The 21,947-nt window shown below is 37.0% G+C and overlaps 1 protein-coding gene across 2 annotated transcripts; it reads right to left on the reverse strand.

Moving 5' to 3' along the window:
• Positions 1-5,121: 5,121 nt before the first annotated feature.
• Positions 5,122-21,199, reverse strand: LOC107784015 (abscisic-aldehyde oxidase). 2 transcript variants are annotated; one of them, XR_012703175.1, is made up of 11 exons: positions 20,425-21,199; positions 17,359-19,032; positions 10,927-11,186; positions 10,586-10,795; positions 10,019-10,237; positions 8,457-9,422; positions 8,270-8,327; positions 7,583-7,678; positions 7,079-7,177; positions 6,784-6,973; positions 5,122-5,683 (listed from the first exon to the last, which is right to left on the reverse strand). XR_012703175.1 is itself a non-coding variant. In XM_075239503.1 (10 exons), the coding sequence occupies exons 1-10, from the start codon at positions 20,570-20,572 to the stop codon at positions 5,439-5,441; spliced, it is 4,107 nt and encodes a 1,368-aa protein (XP_075095604.1). In that variant the 5' UTR covers positions 20,573-21,199; the 3' UTR covers positions 5,122-5,438. The 2 variants fall into 2 exon arrangements, 1 of the variants encoding a protein (XP_075095604.1); XM_075239503.1 differs by lacking the exon at positions 8,270-8,327.
• Positions 21,200-21,947: the final 748 nt, after the last annotated feature.

A 21,947-nucleotide genomic window follows, 5' to 3' on the forward strand; every position in this document is an offset into this window, starting at 1 on the left:
AAAACCTCAAACTTCTCTCTAGGCGAAAATTGAAGCTTAGAATTTATCATAATCATCAAAGTCTTAAAAGACTTTCACGCCAAACTTTGTCGCTAATAATTCGCATGAATCATGACTATAAATTATAGTGTCCCATCACCTCCAAATTCTAGGTCGGCCTCGATTGGTACTTGGTGAGTTGGCTCATGAGTGCACATTAAAAATGGCTTAAAAGACTATTTAATGGCATAATTTAGAATATTTTAGGTCACAAAGCATTTGTTTTCTCTATAAAAAAGAGTAAAGGATTGGTATATATAGGTGATAGAATGAAATGAACAGATTCTGAGTTGACTCAATTGCTTATATAAAATTAAAGTGAAGAATTAATTATTTAATTAATTAATTAGGATTATTCTCCTTGTAATAGTGACACGACCATGCGTCTTTATTAAGTATGTTTCTTGGATTAAAGTATCATTTTAGTGCGCTGACAATCCTAATCTTATTCTTTAATTAAAGCTAATAAAACCACCAAGGTTGTGGAGTGGATGGATAACTTTCTTCCATCCTTAGCTCGAGGTAGTGAGTTCGATTCATGGGAATAGAAAAATTCTGGTAGAATGCATTTTCTCTTTAAATGGATCTTACGTGACGTGAATTTGGATTAGTCAAAATTCAAACGCCAGTATTAGACACGAATGAGAAATAAAAAAAATTAAAACTAATATAAACTTCAAAAAAATTATATCATACATGTATGGTAAAAGTTATCTCCGCTATTTGATCTCTTGTTTCATAGAAAAAAAATATTAACTTTTTTTTTCCAAATATTTCTCTCAGTTTATTTTGGATTAGGAAATTAAAGTCTTGAAAAGTAGAAATATTATGTTGTTGAGCGCTTTCTACGAATTATTTTCCTTCCATTTTACCTGACGAAAATTACCTTACTTCAGCTGTAGCCAATACTGTCATTGTATTGTTAAAAGATGTAGAGAAGAAAACGAGACCTGTGCGTATCTTAAAATAATTTTGTCGGACGTATATTATCTTCCAACAACACAACTTGTAGGGTCTATTCCCATAAATGAAAGAAAGAAAAAAAAAAAATGAGGAGAGCTTCTACTCTCATTTCTACACACCAACAAAGAGAGAAAGAAAGAGTGAGGTATTACAGACTGGGTATAAGAAAATACTCTATGAGAAAAATAGAGAGTGAGCGATATTATAGCGAGGTGAGAATATCATAAGATGGTTATTTCTTTTTGAGTGTTATAGTGGTCTTTGGAGTATTTTACTCGGACCTACAAAGTGTAAAATTCTTTGCTATAGTGATATCAGTTGCTCGTCTTGGGGTCGTGGTTTTTCCCTTATTCAAAAGAGTTTTCCACGTAAAAATTTTGGTGTCGTTGTCACTCTTTTATTCTTGTTAATTACCGTATTTCGGTGCTACGTTATTATTCCGCTTTTATTACCTTGAATATTATTTTTGGAGGCGATTTATTCCCAACACAAATATCGAATAACTCTATCAACCAAAACTATTTAAGCAATTGAAAAGAAATGTCTTGGTCTATGTGATTCCCTATTAGCACTCAAGACTAGAAAATGAATATATAGTTTATCTATTGATTATTCCCTCCGGTCCTATTTACTTATCAATTTTACAAAAATAATTTTTTTAAATACTTTTAAACAATTATAGGCAGTGACGGAACAAAGAATCTATTCAATTGAATTTTCTTCACTAAAAATTACATAGTGTAAATAAAATTAAAATAATTTTTTTTTTATTATATATAAATTATTGAAACCCCTCTCCTTGACATAACACAAAATTCTAATATAATTGTAAAGTTTATCTAACAGTTGCTTTAGGTCATAAAATCAAATTCGAATTATTATATTTTAATATTTTGTTGGAATTTTGATCCCTTAAATAAATTCTTGACCCCTCCACTGACCTTAGCGTCAGCAAAATATCCATTCTTTTCTTTCACTTTTTTCCCCTTTTGTTAGAATAAGGACCACCACTTTGGTGTATGGGATAGAATTAGAGTTAGCTAGCTAATTAAGTTTAATTCTCAACTTGGGAGAATATTTCTTGTTCTGATTCTGTTTACTTTCGATTAATCCCCTCTTTAATTAGTGAATACAGCTAGTTACAAATAATAATGCTTTTCATGGTAAAGAATAATTACTGATAAGCTTGTTGAGTTTTAAAACAATTAAATCAATGAAAACAGTATATGGTTTTTATTCAAATTAAACTTTATATTTGTATTAGGAAATCTATAAAATATATATATAAATATTTAACTCAACAACCTAGACGAGCTATGAGTTTGTTGGAAAATTTAAAATCTATAAACTCCAAATTATGATTCCGCTTTCTATTGCTATATGACAATAAACGAAATTAAATATTGGCGAAGTAAGTGAAGGAAACTAAATAGTTTAATTTCCCTTCCTCTTGTTTGGTTTAAGGATAAATTAATTAATTAAGTGCAGTGAATTGGATTTCTCCTATACTGTCTTCCTCGTTCAAAGAATTAAATCTCCTCTTTGCTTATTGTCTTCAAAATAATTCTGTAATCAGAATCCCACGTAATATTACCATCATATAATCAATTATATTAAAAGTAATAATGTTGTTAAGGCGCAATAGTGATAGAGAATCATTTTCTTTTTATGGTGAGAATTTTTTTCTTCTTATTTTACAGAACGAATATTTCGTTTGTGAAAAACTAAAATTATTTTTAGCTCAAGCTAACCGAAGTGAAAGTATTTATTCATACAGTAATAGCATACAGATAAAAAAAGATCCCGTTCCGATTTTGATGAAGCAAATAGAGAAAATAAGGTAGTTTTCGAACGAAAGCTTAGTAGCTTATTATGAACCTTTCTATTCCTCTTCTTCGATTGCTAAAGACAGTGGAAAATTTTAGAATTTTTCTCCCATATTTATATATAAGATAATACAAGTAAATAATGTTATATAGATATAAACATGTAGACAATACACTACTACATGGTTGCTAGTTTGAAAATTGGAATAGTATCCAATCATAAATTCATAAGCCTAGCTTTGACTGACAATTCATATTCTACCACTTGTCTTTGGCTACCAAAATATCTCAACATTTAATAATGCATCTTTTAATTAAGTCCATCACTACGTCACCACCGATTGTATTCCTTCACTTTTAACGAAAAGTTTTGAATATTTATTGAAACTGAAATATTTTTTTCGTAAAGAACATTTTATCGATCTTAATAACTTACTCGATATAAATTTAAATTAATTAGATCAGTAAATTTGGAATACCAAACTGCATCATCATTCCCTAAAAAACGAATGAGGTTTCACAAAAAGGAGAGAAAAGGGGGCAAATAAATATTTAAATTGCATTCAATCTCTTCCCTTTTTGAATAACCCACTAACTAAAACTTTTATCTTTAGGCTTTGAGGCCATGCATGTTACAAATGGCCTCTAGCGTGGGTCAATTTATTTTGTGACTCATTACATACTTGTATTTAGTTTTATGATCGCATCTCTTTTTTTATACATGAGAGATTTATTTTTACACATAAGAAATCTTTTTTTTATACGTAAAAGATCTAAAAAGACATTTTCTTAAATTCAACATTATAAAATGCCACGAAGGCCTAAAACCTCCTCTAATGTACGGTTGATAATTGATTTCTTTTACATATATATTAAGCATCATCTTTTTGCATGAAAATTCATATTCATTCTTATGAATGTATGGTGAGTTGTTGAATCTAACGACGTCATCGATCAAAGGAACACTTCTTCATTAAGAAACATTTCACCTTTTGGAGTTGGTGTAATGCAAAATCAAATCGTGTGTACTAAAAAGTTTTAAAATATAAGTAAGTAAACACATAATAAGTTAAGATTTGCAAGTGTTAGGCCAAACCTTGCATCATGTTGTACATATATGAGAGAGCATATATTGTATATATATGAGAGAGCATATGAGAATAGATAGGGACAATACATCTTTTGGTTTGGCCTCTAGCAGCAGCGGCTATGCCGCTGCACTGCTGCCAGTCGGTATAGTGAGACAACTTTTACAAGTGTAGAGTTGATTGTACGATGACTGAGGAACTGATCATATCGGGTTCCTTGAGAAAATTTGGCTAGACATCGAAACATATCACAACAGTCGCAAAGGAACTGATCGTATTAGGTTCCTATCTAGTTCCTCAATAGAGTTTGAAAAATTATCAAAACCCACAATAGCGTAACTTATCATTTTCTTCCCTTTTGATGATGACAAACCCAGAATTGATATTACCCTGAGAACCAGATTTCCAACATGTTCCTCCTACGGATCAGGCCTAGATTCAACTTTTACCAGATTTGATTCAACTGTTACCCCCTCTTAGTTATCTTCCTCCTTTTGGCATCATTGAAAAGAATGAAAGAAATAGCGCAAGTAAAAAGAAGTTCAGCAACATTAACATAATACTTTTACGATTTTGGGGTGTTTCTTCTCGTGTATTGAAGTGCATCTGCTGAATTAGTCCTTGTTGTATTCTTTAAGTTCATGAATTAGCTCTAAGCAAGTAATAAAATATTTTTAATGATTAAATTTATTCCTTTATGTACTTTTTTTCTCTCGATGGGTTGATACATGCTGTTTTGAACAAATATTTATCGACAATGTTTAGAACATTTTTATTTTTATATTTGTGAGCACTTTAATTAAGAATATTACAGTCTATGGTTCTATGCACTAGTTAATATTGAAGCCGAACAAACCGAAATAATCGTACCGAATAAACCGAAACTGAAAGGAGAAAAACTGAACCATACCAAATTTAATTAGGTACAATATTGATATAACATTTTAAGAAACCAAATACCGAAAATACTGAGCCGAAATGTCTAAATATCATACCGTACCTACCGACAAACACCCCTATTTGAGATAGAGCAAGTTACATTTGTGGAATATTTTCATCCGCGATTGGAACGGCCTATGTTGTAACGCAAGAGAGAAGGTGAACCAACTTCCTTTGGTCACCTATCCCATCGGGTCGACTAGCATTCGCTCCTTCCTACTTACTTTATTATAATATAAGCTTAACATAAAAAATAGTTACATTCATTAGCCAAATATACAAAATAAAATATAATGTATAAAATATGTATATTACACATTAAATATGCACAAAATATACATTTTACCGGTTATTATTTTTGGAAGCTGCTATACTACTAGGTAATTTTCCCTTTTAAAGGCTTGTATACATGAATTATGGATTTTGCTTGTACTATCATAAAACAGAACAAAAGCTAGTTCTTGTAAAAGCTAAAAGAGAATATCTTCACTTCATATAATCCAGGCCACACAACAACACAACAACAGTCCCACAAGTGGGCAAGTGGAGTCTGAGGAGGGTAGTGTGTATGCAGACCTTACTTCTACCTAGAAGGTAGAGAGGTGGTTTCGATTTTGTAATGAAGCAGACTTTCCAAGTATTTCTCCACATAATCTAGGCCACATTGTGTCTTCACAACAGGTAATGTGGCAGGAACATTCAAATAGAATTCCGAATCAGACTCGTCGAGCTTGACCCAAAGTTTAAGTTGTTTTCTTGCTGCTTTAATGGCTGCTCTTGTTGCACAATGAACCGAGGATGCCAGAAGTAGTGGCGGTTCACCAGATGCTGCAAAACGTTGTTATAGCCGTACAGTCAACATTATGCACAAATAAATGGACATATACCATTTTGAGGAAACTTTAAAGTGAGATTGTTTCGTCCCTATAATTGAAAAATGCCTTGGTCATTTTTTTAACCTTCTAATAACTTTTTGGAAAAATCATGGAAATTTCTTCACAAGCTCGTTCAACAACTATGTTGCACAGATCCTTCAAAATCCTTACTGCACCCGTGTTGATCAACACGATTTTGGGTGTGGTTGTGGCAACTTGGGTTACTACACCTATGGCCAAGAAGCATAGGCTGATCGAGTATATATATAACGCACATACTAGAACACTTCACTATTATACGAGATAACCTATGAATTGGGTATATATATAACGCACATACTAGAACACTTCACTATTATACGAGATAACCTATGAATAAAATACTAAGTGTTTTAAAAGAACTTAACCATACCAGCTTTCATTTAGTAACTTCTATTAATTGTCGAAATCTACACTCCTATATTTGTAATATATATTTATTGACTGTATCTTAATGCTCATACCCATACTCCTATTTGTAAACCTGGTTGTGGCATCCGCACAAGATTTGGACAACCAAACTTGGGTTACTACACCTTTGGCCAAGAAGCATAGGCTGATCGGGTATATATATAACGCACATACTAGAACACTTCACTATTATACGAGATAACCTATGAATAAAATACTGAGTGTTTTAAAAGAACTTAACCATACCAGCTTTCATTTAGTAACTTCTATTAATTGTCGAAATCTACACTCCTATATTTGCAATATATATTTATTGACTGTATCTTAATGCTCATACCCATACTCCTATTTGTAAACCCCCCCCCCCCCCCAAATCCTTAGATTTAAGTAATGAGGAATCCAACTTCTAGATCCGCACCTGTATCAGGTGCCCGAACCCATACTCGAGCAACATAGATGGTTGCAACAAGGTGTACTTTTTTCCAGCACAAGAGACATGTTGCATTCTCGGCGGCAAAGACGTGTACTTTTTTCAGCAGCATAACATGAATATGAAATATTTGGAATCTCCTTTTAAGAGATGAAATGAAGAAATAACAGTACCTTTAGACGAGAGAACACGTTTCTCGTGATGTCCACTGTTTAGCACTCGAACATTGAAATTTTTCGGTATTGTGTCAATTGTTGGGATCTTGTATGTCCAAGTACTATCCGAAACGACCAACCCGTCTGTGTTTGTAAGATACTCTTCGAGCATAAAAAATCCAATTCCTTGAACAAAAGCCCCTTCAATCTGCAACAAACAAAATTCCCCACAAACAAAATTCGTAATTGTTTGAGGAAATCCACATTATAAAAGCTAAAACTTAGAGTACATTGAGGATAATTTCCGACAGACCTGTCCCATATCAACAGCTGGGTTCAAGCTTTGTCCACAGTCATATATAATGTCTGACTGCAAAATTTTTGTTTCTCCTGTCAGGATATCTATCTCTACCTGCAAAAACCAACATCTTTATTGTTATTTTCTGTAAAAAGGTGCTGCCGCATGTAAAATGGTCACTAGATGCTTCAAAACTAGAATGTCGGCCGAAGTGTTTTACAATTATTGGATATTGATTAATCCTTGAAGACGAGGTGAAGCAATAAATCTTTCCACAATTAAGAAATATATGTCGGCCGAAATATCCAAACCGATTAATCCGAAACCGAGCTTAAAAAATCCGATCCAATCCAAGCTTATTTGAATTGGATTTGGATTGTAATTTCTTCAATCCGAAAACCGAAAATCCAAATTTTCATATCTAGTCTGAACTGCAAATTTTCATATCTAGTCTAAACTGCCCGAACGCTCACCCCTACATGAAGCTGCAAAATTAAGTGAAAAAGAAAACAAGTTCACCTCGCTTACAGCAGCACCATAGTTCAAATATTGCATGGAACCGAATGCCGGCACATAATAAGAGTTCGCTGCTAAGTTAATTGCTTGCATTTGTGCCTGAAAAGGGTAGAGTAGGATCAGAATTTGAACACTTATTATTCGACGTATATACAAAGAATGTTTTAAGACATTAAATTCAGACATATGGATCAGGAGCTACGTTTCATGCATTTCCCTTTCAACTTAAACCAATGTATCATGGTCTTTAAAATTAAGTCCAACACAGGATATCCACTGACAGATGTTTCCAATTTGAGTCAGTTCTTTTACCATATATTATCCTCTTGACTACTTCAATTTGACATCAATTTTTAGAAACTGGAATTCTATTTGGAATGGTTCTATCTGATGGGTATTCATAACATATGTTGTGCAGACTCTCCAAAATGCTGCCGCACCCGTGTCGCATCCTCCAAAAATACACTACTTTTAGAGGATCCGACTCTCAACCAACGATATTTTTGGAGAGTCCGAACAACATAGAATCATAACTGACATGGTCAGAGGCAAAGTCAGGATTTGAAGCTTATGGGTTCGGATTCTAGTTCTTTTAAGCTACTTAGTTCTAAAATAATAATTTGTATATATTCAATGAAATTTTTAAGACAAATACAGGATTTGGACGAAAACTACTGTGTTCAGCCGAACCTGTAGCCGAAAGGTTAGCTCCGTCACTGGACATGGTATAGGCTTGAGATAAATACGTCTAAAAGTATAAAGCAGAAATCAGCTCGATTGCATAAACTGTGCCTCGTGAAAGGACAGTGAACGATTTTATCTTACAAAATTGTAAATTAAGGAAGTCAAAAGAGAAGATCAGACAGAAAAGAGAAACCTGGCGAATCAATGTAGTCCAATCAACAGAACCATTTTGTTCTTGCAATGTCTTCTTCAGAGGGGTCAGTCTTTCAACTAATACATTACAGCAAAGTCTAACAGCTTCACAGCTCGATTCAGATGTAGTACTTCCAGCAGTAAACCCGCCTTGCACTAAGCTTAAAGTGTCTGCTTGTATGACGCGTACTTTCTCCACAAGTTCTTCACCCCAACTACTTTCAATTAAACTAAGACCATAGGCTGTCATTTGCTTCACCTTTGTCCATAGACCTTGGCCTATTTCAATACCTCCGACCTCAACAACTATTGATCCGTCCGACAGAATGCTTACTTTTCCGGGCGTTGGTCGTTGTGTAGATTCATAAACAAGTGGCACTCGAGAAATACCCCTTTTCTTCCATATATTTTTCTGGTTATATTGTCCTATCATCTCACTTCTTTGAACGAAACTTGATGATGTGGCCAGCTTATCCATCATACCTGGTAAAGTATAATCTCCTATATCTCCTGCACTGTGCTCATAAAATAATTTAAGACTTTCAAATGTATGAATATTTTGTTTTCTGATTGAGTCCACCTCCGAAGACAGTACACTCGCTACATGCTCCATTATAGCTTCGGCAATATACGATCCTTGTACCTCCCCCGGGCCCCGCATAGCTGATTTGCTAGTAAGGTTCGTCTTACATACCTTTATATCAAAAGATAAGGCACCCCAATCATACTTTTTGAGAGCCCCGATAAAGTTCGACGGTATGATAGGGCTTACATCTTCAATTATCCCAGCATTTATCAATACATCAAGATGTAAGGCAGTGATTTTCCCATTTGACTTAAATCCAACACTGTATGTTATTTTCATGGGGTGTCTCCCTCCTGCCATAATCATGTCAGTCTTTCGGTTGACGCATATTCGGACAGGGCGTTGTAACTTGAACGCTGCAAGTGCACAGGCTGTGGAGACCTAACATGTCATACATAGATTTTCATAACGGAACTAGAATTCTTTTGCAACAGAAAGAAAGAGAAGAAGAAAGAGTAAGAGACAAAAATGTTTCATACATAATAGGAAAACATAGGAAAAATTTATTAAAGAGAGCATCAGAAAAATCATAAGGAAAAACTGTTTGTGCCTGCTTAAGCATGGAATCTGCAAAGCTTCTAAAAAGAGCTAGTTTATTACGACCGAACCAAAAAATGGAAAAAAGAAACGGGAGAAAATCTTATTTAAGATTCTGTGACGCGGAATGTGCACAAGGTACTTGAATCGTCTTCTAGTAAGTTTATCTAAACATATCGATAGCTGCTTATGAAGTTCCTATAATCCTACTATTAAAGACTCCCACAAACTTTCACGGTGTTGTCCACAGATCATTGCACTACTACCATCCCACAATTAAGACATGCACATCCATTGGATTAATAACAGAACACTTTTTACTTATTTTTTTATTTTTTAAACCATGTTAGCAAAGAGTTTATCTTACCCTATAATATTTTCCAAGCAGAAAATTTATGATTTCTTCCATTTTTACTCTATAAGGAGTAACAGATACTTACAGGCATCGCTCTCACCGCCTTGCCTCCAAAGCCACCTCCAACCCTTCTTGTAACAACACGGATGTTGTGCTCGGGGACACCAAGACAACTAGCAATTACACTACCTACATACTCGGGGCACTGACTTGATGCGTAGACAACCATACAGTTATCTTCATCCGGAACTGCAAGAGCAGTCTGTGTCTCCATATAAAAGTAGTACTGAGACCCAAGTCTCATCTGCAAATGATAATTAACAGAGCCAATCACTATTAAATTTGAATCATTAGTATATTTTTACACATAGCTTTTTTCATTTTTGGCCGGCGGCCCAAAATAATTACAGGCAGTAGCCCAAATATACAAAACATATACACTGATTATGTATATGATATGTATATTATATGTTTTTTTTGTATATTATATGTATATTTATACTTAATTTACGGAACATATACATTCGCCGGCTATTATTTTTTTGGGCGGCCCAAAAATGTAATTATCCCAATATATAGTATTCCACCTCGCAGGAACCGAGATTTCGAAAACTTGTTTAAGAGAAATCACTGAAGAACTAATCAAAAATACCTCAGCAGAGAGGATCTTGTGGTCAGCTTCAGCCATTCCTTTTGAGAAATCACCAACTTTTTTCGGATATAGAAATGGTGGAACTTGAAAAAAACTGGACTTCTGAACTGCTTCCTCGACAGTTAAAATTGGTGAATCTACATTTTCAGTGTCATATTCAACGACGGCCATGTTTGCGGCCACATCAGCAGACCTCTGACTTTCAGCAACCTAAGTTATTTAACCACAAAATTGAACATAAAAGAAATAATTTAAAATAGACCTCTCTAGTGAAGCATATGAAAAATCACCTTGCCTGAACCTCTTCTAGCAAAAGGGCGATGAAAAAAATAAGGGCTTACCACAAAAGCAATTCGGTCACCAGCATATCGGGTGAGATCATCTGCAAATAAAGGTTCGGGACCAAATATGGTCTTAGATCCTACATTTGCTCCTCTGCTCGGGATATCTTTAAAAGTAATAATGCAACTAACTCCATCAGGTAATGAATTAGTCCCAAAATGGATGCCCTTTACCCCTGCTAATGGTCTTGTACTATAGATAAATGCTCCATATAGGCAGTTTGGTGGTGATGGAATGTCGTCCACGTAAACAGATTCTCCTGCAAATTTCATTCTTTTTGATAAGGTAATGAAATTTATTGATTGCAAGGGAATTTCCCACATACAAGATGTGTACAATATAGAGAATTACATGCATGATTCTCTACTACATGTTGCTTCATTTTTGATGTTCTTGAGCCGAGGGTCTTTCGGAAACAGCCTTGTGTGCACACTACCCTCCCCACACCCCACTTGTGGGATTTCACCGGGTTTGTTGTTGTTGTTGTTGTATTCTCTACTACATGTATTTAATCATATATGCTAGCAAGAGTGCTCTAGGTGCTCCCAAACATGCACTAATCCTAGAATAGTGACATCTAGTGTTAGTAATTGGGCTCTAAATCTAATTATTGTTTAATATTTAGTGGATTTCTTTAGGCAAATACAGGATTTGGACTAAAGCTATTGGGCTCGGCCGAACCCGTAGCTAGGCTAAACAACCTTATCCCACTAACCCAGATCATGCCTTTAGGACCCACTAGAGGTAGAAGAGCTCTCCACCAAGAGTTTCTCCATTCACAGGGCTCGAACCCAAGACCTTTGGTAAAAAATAGAGGGATCATATCTACCCCACCACATTCCTTGGTGATCATGTCTATCGTAATTGATAGAACATTCCAAAATTTAACTTCCTCATCTTTTTGGTTCCCACTCGCCAGCCTTTCTTCTCCTCGACACTACTTGCTTCCTCGCTTCCGTTGCTCTATCTTCTCTTCCACCCTTCTCTAGTTTCCCATATCCTTCCATTGTTTCCCCATTCTCCCTCTTTACCATGTCATTTTACTCACAGAGACAACTGTCTCGCCCACAAAACTACTAAAGGGCCAAATGGGATTATCTCCCATTTGTTTCTCCTTATCACGTTCACCTCACAAGGGAGCGAGTCAACAGATCCATCGTCAGCCAATCTCTGCTTCTCTGGTAGCATAGGGTCTTTTCCTTCTAGCAATTGACAAGATAACTGTTAATTTACAGCATGTATATAGTGTAGTATTGTCCCACATTGGTAGAGGAGTAGTATGTCCTTGTATAGTATAGCTATAAATAAGGACCTCTTGTGTAGTATTATTCATTCATTCAATATATCAATAACATATTTTCTCCCGTGCCTTCTCACATGGTATCAGAGCAATTGTGAGAGACTTATCGCTGTGCATAAATTCCAGCGATTCCGGGAAAGAGAAATCAGTATTTTTTAAGGTTGTTTTCTATCTGCTTCATTTCTGTCAGTGTTGTGCAAAATTCAACACTACCACAAGAATCGTCACTGTCCGGCGACCAAATCCCAGTGAACAACTCCGGCAGAAGCAGCCTCACGCGCCACCAGAAGCTCACGCACGTGAGCTCACGCGCCGGCGCGTACGACCACTTCCGGACATTTTTTGAAAATCTTCCTTCAGAACAGTTGGGTCGCCTGGTAATTCCGATCCTACCCCTACTGTTTTCATTTCATTCCGACAACTTTGAGTTTTTTCCGGTAGCTACAGTACTATTCCGACAGCTACAGTAGATTCCGGCAGCTACAGTATTTCAGTATTCTGTTTCTGTGTTTCCGTACACTGCTTCAGTGGATTACAGTTGATTCTTTCTCCTATTTGGTAATAATTTACAACAATGTCTTTGGGATTTGATGCTTTTGGGTCTAGAAACATGAGTTCTGGAAACTCTAGTGCTATTATTACCTCGGAACCTTTAATGGGAGGTTCAAACTACTTAGCTTGGGCTTCATCTGTCGAGTTATGGTGTAGAGGTCAAGGTGTTCTAGATCATCTAATCAAACAGTCTAGCGATGGAGATGAAAAGGCAATAGCACTTTGGGCAAAAATCGATGCTCAGTTATGTAGCATCTTGTGGCGATCTATTGATTCCAAGTTGATGCCCTTGTTTCGTCCATTCCAGACATGTTATTTGGTTTGGGTAAAGGCACGCACCTTATACACTAATGACATATCTCGCTTCTATGATGTGATCTCACGGATGACAAACTTAAAGAAGCAGGAATTGGATATGTCTACTTACTTGGGTCAAGTACAGGCAGTCATGGAGGAATTTGAGAAGTTGATGCCAGTTTCGGCTAGTGTGGAAAAACAACAAGAGCAGTGACAGAAGATGTTTCTCGTTCTTACCATCGCTGGACTTCCTAATGATCTTGATTCAGTACGCGACCAGATTTTGGCTAGTCCGTCTGTCCCGACAGTTGATGAATTATTCTCTCGATTACTCCGCCTTGCTGCAGCACCAAGTCCACCAGTGAGCTCATCACAGATACTTGATTCCTCTGTCTTGCATCCCAGACAATGGATGTTCGGGCATCTCAAACTATGGAGCATAGACGAGGAGGAGGTCGTTTTGGAAGATCTAGACCCAAGTGTTCTTATTGTCACAAACTTGGACACACTCGTGAAATGTGTTATTCCTTACATGGTCGTCCACCCAAAAATGCTTACATTGCTCAGACCGAGACTCCAGGTAACCAAGGATTTTCTTTATCTAAAGAAGAATATAATGAGCTCCTTCAGTATCGAGCAAGTAAGCAGACATCTCCACAAGTAGCCTCAGTTGCTCAGACTGATACTTCTGTTTCTGGTAATTCTTTTGCTTGTGTTTCCCAGTCTAGCACTCTTGGCCCATGGGTCATGGACTCCGGCGCTTCTGATCACATCTCTGGTAATATATCACTTTTGTCAAATATTGTATATTCACAGTCTCTTCCCACTGTTACTTTAGCCAATGGATGTCAAACTAAGGCAAAAGGAGTTGGACAAGCTAATCCCTTGTCTTCTATCACCCTAGATTCCGTTCTTTATGTCCCTGACTGTCCTTTTAGTCTTGCATCTGTTAGTCGTTTGACTCGTGCCCTCCATTGTGGTATATACTTTATTGACGATTCTTTTATTATGCAGGACCGCAGTACGGGACAGACAATTGGTACAGGACGTGAATCAGAAGGCCTTTACTACCTTAACTCACTCAGTCCTTCCACAACATGTCTAGTTACAGATCCTCCAGATCTAATCCACAGACGTTTAGGACATCCGAGTTTATCCAAACTTCAGAAGATGGTGCCTAGTTTATCTAGTTTGTCTACATTAGATTGTGAGTCGTGTCAACTTGGGAAACATACCCGAGCCTCCTTTTCGCGTAGTGTTGAGAGTCATGCAGAGTCTGTCTTCTCCTTAGTTCATTCTGATATATGGGGTCCTAGTAGAGTCAATTCATCCTTGGGTTACTTTGTCAGTTTCATTGATGATTATTCAAGATGTACTTGGCTTTTCTTAATGAAAGATCGTTCTGAGTTATTTTCTATATTCCAGAGTTTCTGTGCTGAAATCAAAAACCAATTTGGTGTTTCTATTCGCATTTTTCGCAGTGATAATGCCTTAGAATATTTATCTTCTCAATTTCAGCAATTTATGACTTCTCAGGGAATTATTCATCAGACATCTTGTCCTTATACCCCTCAGCAAAATGGGGTTGCTGAGAGAAAGAATAGGCACCTTATTGAGACTGCTCGCACACTTCTAATTGAATCTCGTGTTCCGTTGCGTTTTTGGGGCGATGCAGTTCTCACAGCTTGTTATTTGATTAATCGGATGCCTTCATCTCCCATCAAGAATCAGATTCCGCATTCAGTATTGTTTCCCCAGTCACCCTTATACTCTCTTCCACCTCGTGTTTTTGGGAGCACGTGTTTTGTTCATAACTTAGCCCCTGGGAAAGATAAGTTAGCTCCCCGTGCTCTCAAGTGTGTCTTCCTTGGTTATTCTCGTGTTCAGAAGGGATATCGTTGTTATTCTCCAGATCTTCGTAGGTACCTTATGTCAGCTGACGTCACATTTTTTGAGTCTAAACCTTTCTTTACCTCTGCTGACCACCATGATATATCTGAGGTCTTACCTATACCGACCTTTGAGGAGTTTACTATAGCTCCTCCTCCACCTTCGACCACAGAGTTTTCATCCATACCAACCGTTGAGGAGTCTAGTGTTGTTCCCCCTAGTTCCCCGGCCACAGGAACACCACTCTTGACTTATCATCGTCGTTTGCGTCCTCCATCAGGCCCAACTGGTTCTCGTCCTGCACCTGACCCTGCTCCTGCTGCGGACCCTGCTCCTAGTACACCGATTGCACTTCGGAAAGGTATAAGGACCACACTTAACCCTAATCCTCATTATGTCGGTTTGAGCTATCATCGTCTGTCATCTCCCCATTATGCTTTTATATCTTCTTTGTCCTCAGTTTTCATCCGTAAGTCTACAGGTGAAGCGTTGTCTGATCCAGGATGGCGCCAGGCTATGAGTGACGAGATGTCTGCTTTACATACAAGTGGTACTTGGGAGCTTGTTCCTCTTACCTCAGGTAAATCTACTGTTGGTTGTCGTTGGGTTTATACAGTCAAAGTTGGTCCCGATTGACAGATTGATCGACTTAAGGCCCGTCTTGTTGCCAAAGGATATACTCAGATATTTGGGCTCGATTACAGTGATACCTTCTCTCCCGTGGCTAAAGTGGCTTCAGTCCGCCTTTTTCTATCCATGGCTGCGGTTCGTCATTGGCCCCTCTATCAGCTGGACATTAAAAATGCCTTTCTTCACGGTGATCTTGAGGATGAGGTTTATATGGAGCAACCACCTGATTTTGTTGCTCAGGGGGAGTCTCGTGGCCTTGTATGTCGCTTGCGTCGGTCACTTTATGGTCTAAAGCAGTCTCCTCGAGCCTAGTTTGGTAAGTTCAGCACGGTTATCCAGGAGTTTGGCATGATTCGTAGTGAACCTGATCACTCTGTGTTTTATCGGCACTCTGCTTCAAGTCTCTGTATTTATCTGGTAGTCTATGTTGATGATATTGTTATTACTGGCAATGATCAGGATGGTATTACCAACCTGAAACAGCATCTCTTCCAGCACTTCCAAACTAAGGATCTAGGCAGATTGAAGTACTTTCTGGGTATTAAGGTTGCCCAGTCTAGCTCAGGTATTGTTATTTCTCAAAGAAAATATGCTTTAGACATTCTTAAGGAGACGGGGATGATAGGTTGCAGACCTGTTGACACTCCGATGGATCCGAATTCTAAACTTATGCCAGGACAGGGGGAGCCGCTTAGCGATCCTGCAAGCTATAGGCGGCTGGTTGGAAAATTAAATTATCTCACAGTGACTAGACCCGACATTTCCTATCCTGTGAGTGTGGTAAGTCAGTTTATGAATTCTCCCTGTGATAGTCATTGGGATGCAGTTGTCCGCATTATTCGATATATAAAATCGGCTCAAGGCAAAGGGTTACTCTTTGAGGATCGAGGTCATGAGCAGATCATTGGATACTCAGATGCTGATTGGGCAGGATCACCTTCTGATAGACGTTCTACGTCTGGATATTGTGTTTTAGTAGGAGGAAATTTGGTGTCCTGGAAGCGCAAGAAACAGAATGTAGTTGCTCGGTCTAGTGCAGAAGCAGAATATCGAGCAATGGCTATGGCAACATGTGAGCTAGTCTGGACCAAACAATTGCTCAAGGAGTTGAAATTTGGTGAAATCAGTCGGATGGAACTTGTGTGCGATAATCAAGCTGCCCTTCATATTGCATCAAATCCGGTGTTCCATGAGAGAACTAAACACATTGAGATTGATTGTCACTTCGTCAGAGAAAATATACTTTCAGGAGAGATTGCTACAAAGTTTGTGAGGTCAAATGATCAACTTGCAGATATCTTCACCAAGTCTCTCACTGGTCCTCGTATTAGTTATATATGTAACAAGCTCGGTACATATGATTTGTATGCACCGGCTTGAGGGGGAGTGTTAATTTACAGCATGTATATAGTGTAGTATTGTCCCACATTGGTAGAGGAGTAGTATGTCCTTGTATAGTATAGCTATAAATAAGGACCTCTTGTGTAGTATTATTCATTCATTCAATATATCAATAACATATTTTCTCCCGTGCCTTCTCACAATAACAACAAGGCGATTTATTCAAGCATATAAGAACTTTCAATTAATTTAACTTGAAAACTTTGCAGAAGTAATACAGGTAGGCTTTTAATTAGTTTTCCCTATCACTACCCACTTTATACACAGTCAGCAATTTCAAAGCCAGAAAAAGGATGCAAAATGACATAAAACCGAGTTTTTATGCATGATGTGGAATAAAACATAAAAGGGAGAAACGGACCAGAAGCTTGTAAGGAAGCTCCAGATTTCTTCATTGGTTCACCCACCGGATAATACTCTTTACTCGATTCCACGACTTGCTTAGCAGATGATAGAAGTGTGTCGACTTTCTCTTCACTAATATAACCGTCTTTGTTACTCTTTGAGACTTCCTCTACCAAAGTACTTTGGTTTAACAGACCACCAGATATCGTGGGACAAACATCGGTGAACTGAAATAGAAACTCAAAAAGAAAACCAACTGCCATGCTTGACCTGTAATCAGGGTGTGAAGTTCCATCTTCGGGTACCACTGCTTGTTTGACTAATTTAAGTGCTTCGGATAACACATTAACGTTTAATATCTTCCCAGTTATATATTCTTCTACTTTTTTGGCCCTTGTTGCTTGTTTTGTTCCATAAGCACCAAAAGCCAACTGGATATTGTTAATCAAGAACTGATTACAGTGGGGAGAAACATCAGCAAGGAAAGCAGCATTTACGTATGCCAATGCATTTCCAAGAGGTCGTGCTGCAGCTCGATAGGTTTCAAACAAATACTTCGAACAGGTTTCAAGAGAACTTCCATCCTTTTTAAATGGAATTAAAAGACTAAGTAGCACACTCCTTGAGTCTAGTGGCGGCCTCGCTAAGAACTCCACGAACGTAAGTTTTTCATGTCTTTGACTGGTCATTATGCAAACAGTAGCGCCCAAACCAAGAAATAATGTAGCTATATCTGAAGGAAAACCATTCTTTTGTGACATAACCAAATTTCCCCCAACACTAGCGGTGTTTCTAACAAATGGTGAAGCAATCTTCTCCATGTGCTGAACCAACTTTTCGCTAACCAGCTTTCCATATGAACTCAAAGCGACTTTGTTTTTATCCTTCAAGAATGATATAAGTTTAGAGATAGTGACAGTAGCCCCCAATTTAATTCCTGTGTGATCTAATTCAATGATCGAAAGTTCAGAGATATGTCTCAGATCAATATATCGGTCATGTCGCTGGGTTTCCTTGTAATATCCTGTGCCTGTGTTACCAACAACCAGCTTAATGCTTGCATCATTTTCAGCCAAATTGGAGTTCAACAAACTTTGAAGCTCGTCGACAGAAATAGGAGTGTACCAGGGATACCTTCTGGAGTCCAAACATGTGGCCGATTCACTTTTCAAGAATTGAGGAAATGTAGTTAAATTCTTACTTGGATCATAGGGAGGTAACTTACTCACTTTTATATCCCTAGAATCTTCTTTTTTCCAAAAAGAATTGAGCCCCAAATCCTCTATGTCAACATCGGCCGCAAATGTCTTGCACGCATCAGCAATGGGCCGGTATCCAGTACAACGACAAAGGTTCCCTGCTATGGCTTTTTCAGCTTCAGGTGCGGTCAACTTAGAGAATCCTGGTGGAGAATCCGTGTGGTTTGCTTTATCGGCATTGACAAGAGCCGAGTAAAAGGACATACAAATTCCGGGAGTGCAATATCCACATTGAGAAGCATGAAACCCCGCAAACCGTTCATGAATCGAGTGGTAACCATCCTTGGTGTTTCCAAGGCCTTCACTTGTAGTAATTGAGCAACCATTTAAACTGCAAAGAAGCGTAAGGCATGAACTCACACTAAAATCTTCAACCCGTTTAAGCGTCGGATCATATTTTGAGAGAAGAACAACACAAGCTCCACAACCGCCTGCAACCATTTATAGGAATTGAAGAGATCTTTTCAAACTAAAGTTCTCAATTATCTATACAAACATCATAAAAAGATTGAAGAGTTGAAAATCACCTTCAAAGACTTCTAATGAATAAAAGATTTTCTAGTCTAAACTTACCAAATTGCAGAACCAGAATTCCGTGTAACAAAGTATTGAACTGCGCTATTTTCTATAAGTAACAGAATGTATGAAGTCAGCCCGACAAAAAAGCAATAACTTAGCTAGCATTTCGGGAGAACCTAGTCATTTTGTTCCGTACATAACTATCTCTATAGAGCAAGGAGTAAAGTATTCATACTTAAAACTTCTTATCGACCTCAGGACAGCAAAAGTGCTTAATAACAGTAACTGAGAGTTATATTTGCATGTACAGAATGAGAACTTCATTTTCCTGGATCACCTCCTGTACAGGAAGAGCTAATGCTTGTCGGGTATTTTGTTTCGACACTGATTCACACTCCTAAAAAGAAGGAAGGGAGCTACATCTGCGGGAAGTTATGAGCATTACATTCATACACAACTTCCATAGTCTATGAGCAGTGACAATTGTCCTACGAACACCGTAATGACATTACACAGTTCAGGACCCATTCAGTGACTTTGGCATTGGATATTTGAACGTTCCCAAAATAGGGAGTATTAGGTAAATTTGATATATATGCACACTTAGAGATACCATGTTTTCAAGAAAAAGGCACAAAAAAAAAATGAACAAGGAGCCAACCTATCACAACAAAAATACCAATATAAAAAAGTTCAAAGCATTACCCCCAAAAAATACAAGAACAACAAACTCAGTGTAATACCACAAGTGGGGTCAGGGGAGCGTAATGTGTAAGCAGACCTTACCCATACCTCATGAAGATAGAGAGGTTGTTACCGGTTGACCCTCTGCTCAAGGAACAATTACCAAAAAACAAAACAAAAAGTTCAAAGCTTTTAGCATTTCTTTTGCAGTTGCACCAAAATAAACATATAGAGCACAACTTCACATAGCCCAATGGAACCCATTGTTCACATATTTACATGTATAAAATCTTTGAAATTTCAACAAATATTAACTTTTTGAACCCATAATTTCAAAATTCAACGAGTTCAATGCTAAGAATATAAATTAAAGGGTAACCCGTGCACTAAGCTCCCGCCATGCGCGGGTCCGCGGAAGGGTCGGACCACAAGAGACGCAGCCTTGCATTACTACAAGAGGTTGTTTTCAAGGGTCGAACCCGTGACTTCCTGGTCACATGACATCAACTTTACTAGTTATGTAAAGGCTCCCCTTCGCTAAGAATATAGATTGACGTCATCAAATTTAAATCATGAATCGTCTCTGTAAATATAAATAAAGGGAGAGGAAGGAGTATGACCTTCACCACAGCCAAGCTTGGGACTTTTGAAGCAAGTCTTAGTGCGCAAGAACTCAAGCAAAGAAGTTGAAGGGTCAATACTAGGAAGCTCAAATCTTTGTCCATTCACAGCAAATACCAAGATCCCATTTTTCACTGTCTCCTCCATTTTCCACTCTACAGAGAACTAAAATTGAGGTGTTGAAGTTCAAATTTTTGATTTGTGTTCTTTTGGCTGATAATTGTGCAGTAACCAATCTTGACTTCAATTGGGTGTTCAAGATTTTTTATTTTTAAGTGTCTCCTCCATTTTTCACTCTCCAAACAAGCTCAGAAGAGAACTAAAAATCAGATTTCAGACTACAAATTCTTGACTTTTTGTGTTCTTTTTGCTGAAAAACTGCACAACTAACCAATCTTGACTTCAATTGGGTGTTCAAGATTTTGCATTTTTCACTGTCTCCTCCATTTTTCACTCTCCAAACAAGCTAAGAAGAGAACTAAAAATGAGATTTCAGACTTCAAATTCTTGACTTTTTGTGTTCTTTTTGTGGAAAAATTGCACAACTAACCAATCTTGACTTCAATTGGATTTTTCAAGATTTTGCATTTTTCACTGTCTTCTCCATTCTTTACTCTCCAAATAAGATTCTTGGCTCAAACAATCCCTTTTAAATTTCATGTAATTATAAGCCAATTATTAAACTCTCCACCTCCACCCCCACCCCCCCTCTTCTTCTTTTTTTCTTTTTTTGGTTGGCTGCTAATGCAGAAGAATCTAAGGAAAGGGATTATTAAGAAAGGCCATTTACTTGAGAAAAGCTGACAAAATATGCGGTGAAAGCACCGACTAAGTACGGCTGAGGGAAAAGACAAATCAAGTTCTAAGACAATATACATTTTTTTGTTCCACAATTTTCTCTCTTTCCCTACTTCTTTTTATTTAGCATAAGAATTAAAGTAGATCGGTAATTTCAAGGATGATCTTTGACTTGTAATTCTTATTTTACTAAGTTAGTGAACTTTTTTTTTTTTTTGGTTCGTTTAAAAAATAATGATCTCTTTTTAAATTTGAAAACAATTTAGCTTAAACTTACAATTTTATCCTTAACGAGAAACTTTTATAATCATACAAATACTCTGGGTCCATTTTTAACTTGTTTAGGACCACAAATTTTAAAATTCTTCATTTTTTCTTAAACTCCGTACCCAGTCAAACAGGCTCACATAAATTGAAACAGAAGGAGTATATTAAAGTCATTAAATTATTTTTTATAATAAAAAATCACTTAATTTTATTTAAATATTCTAAATATATACTATTCTTTTTTCTTGAAAAAGCACTCAACTTTGCTTGAATATTATAGGAATTGTCTCATTTGCTTCCTCATAGTGACTTTTAATGATATTTGGGCAAAGTCAAATAATTGTTTTCATCACAAAAAGAAATCAGACAAAATTGAGTAATTTTTTTACTACAAAAAATAATTTAACGCGACATAAATATAACAAAAGTGAAAGTTGAATAACTATCCATAATATTA

This window comes from Nicotiana tabacum, chromosome 19 (assembly GCF_000715075.1).
Source record: "Nicotiana tabacum cultivar K326 chromosome 19, ASM71507v2, whole genome shotgun sequence".
Lineage (NCBI taxonomy): Eukaryota > Viridiplantae > Streptophyta > Magnoliopsida > Solanales > Solanaceae > Nicotiana > Nicotiana tabacum.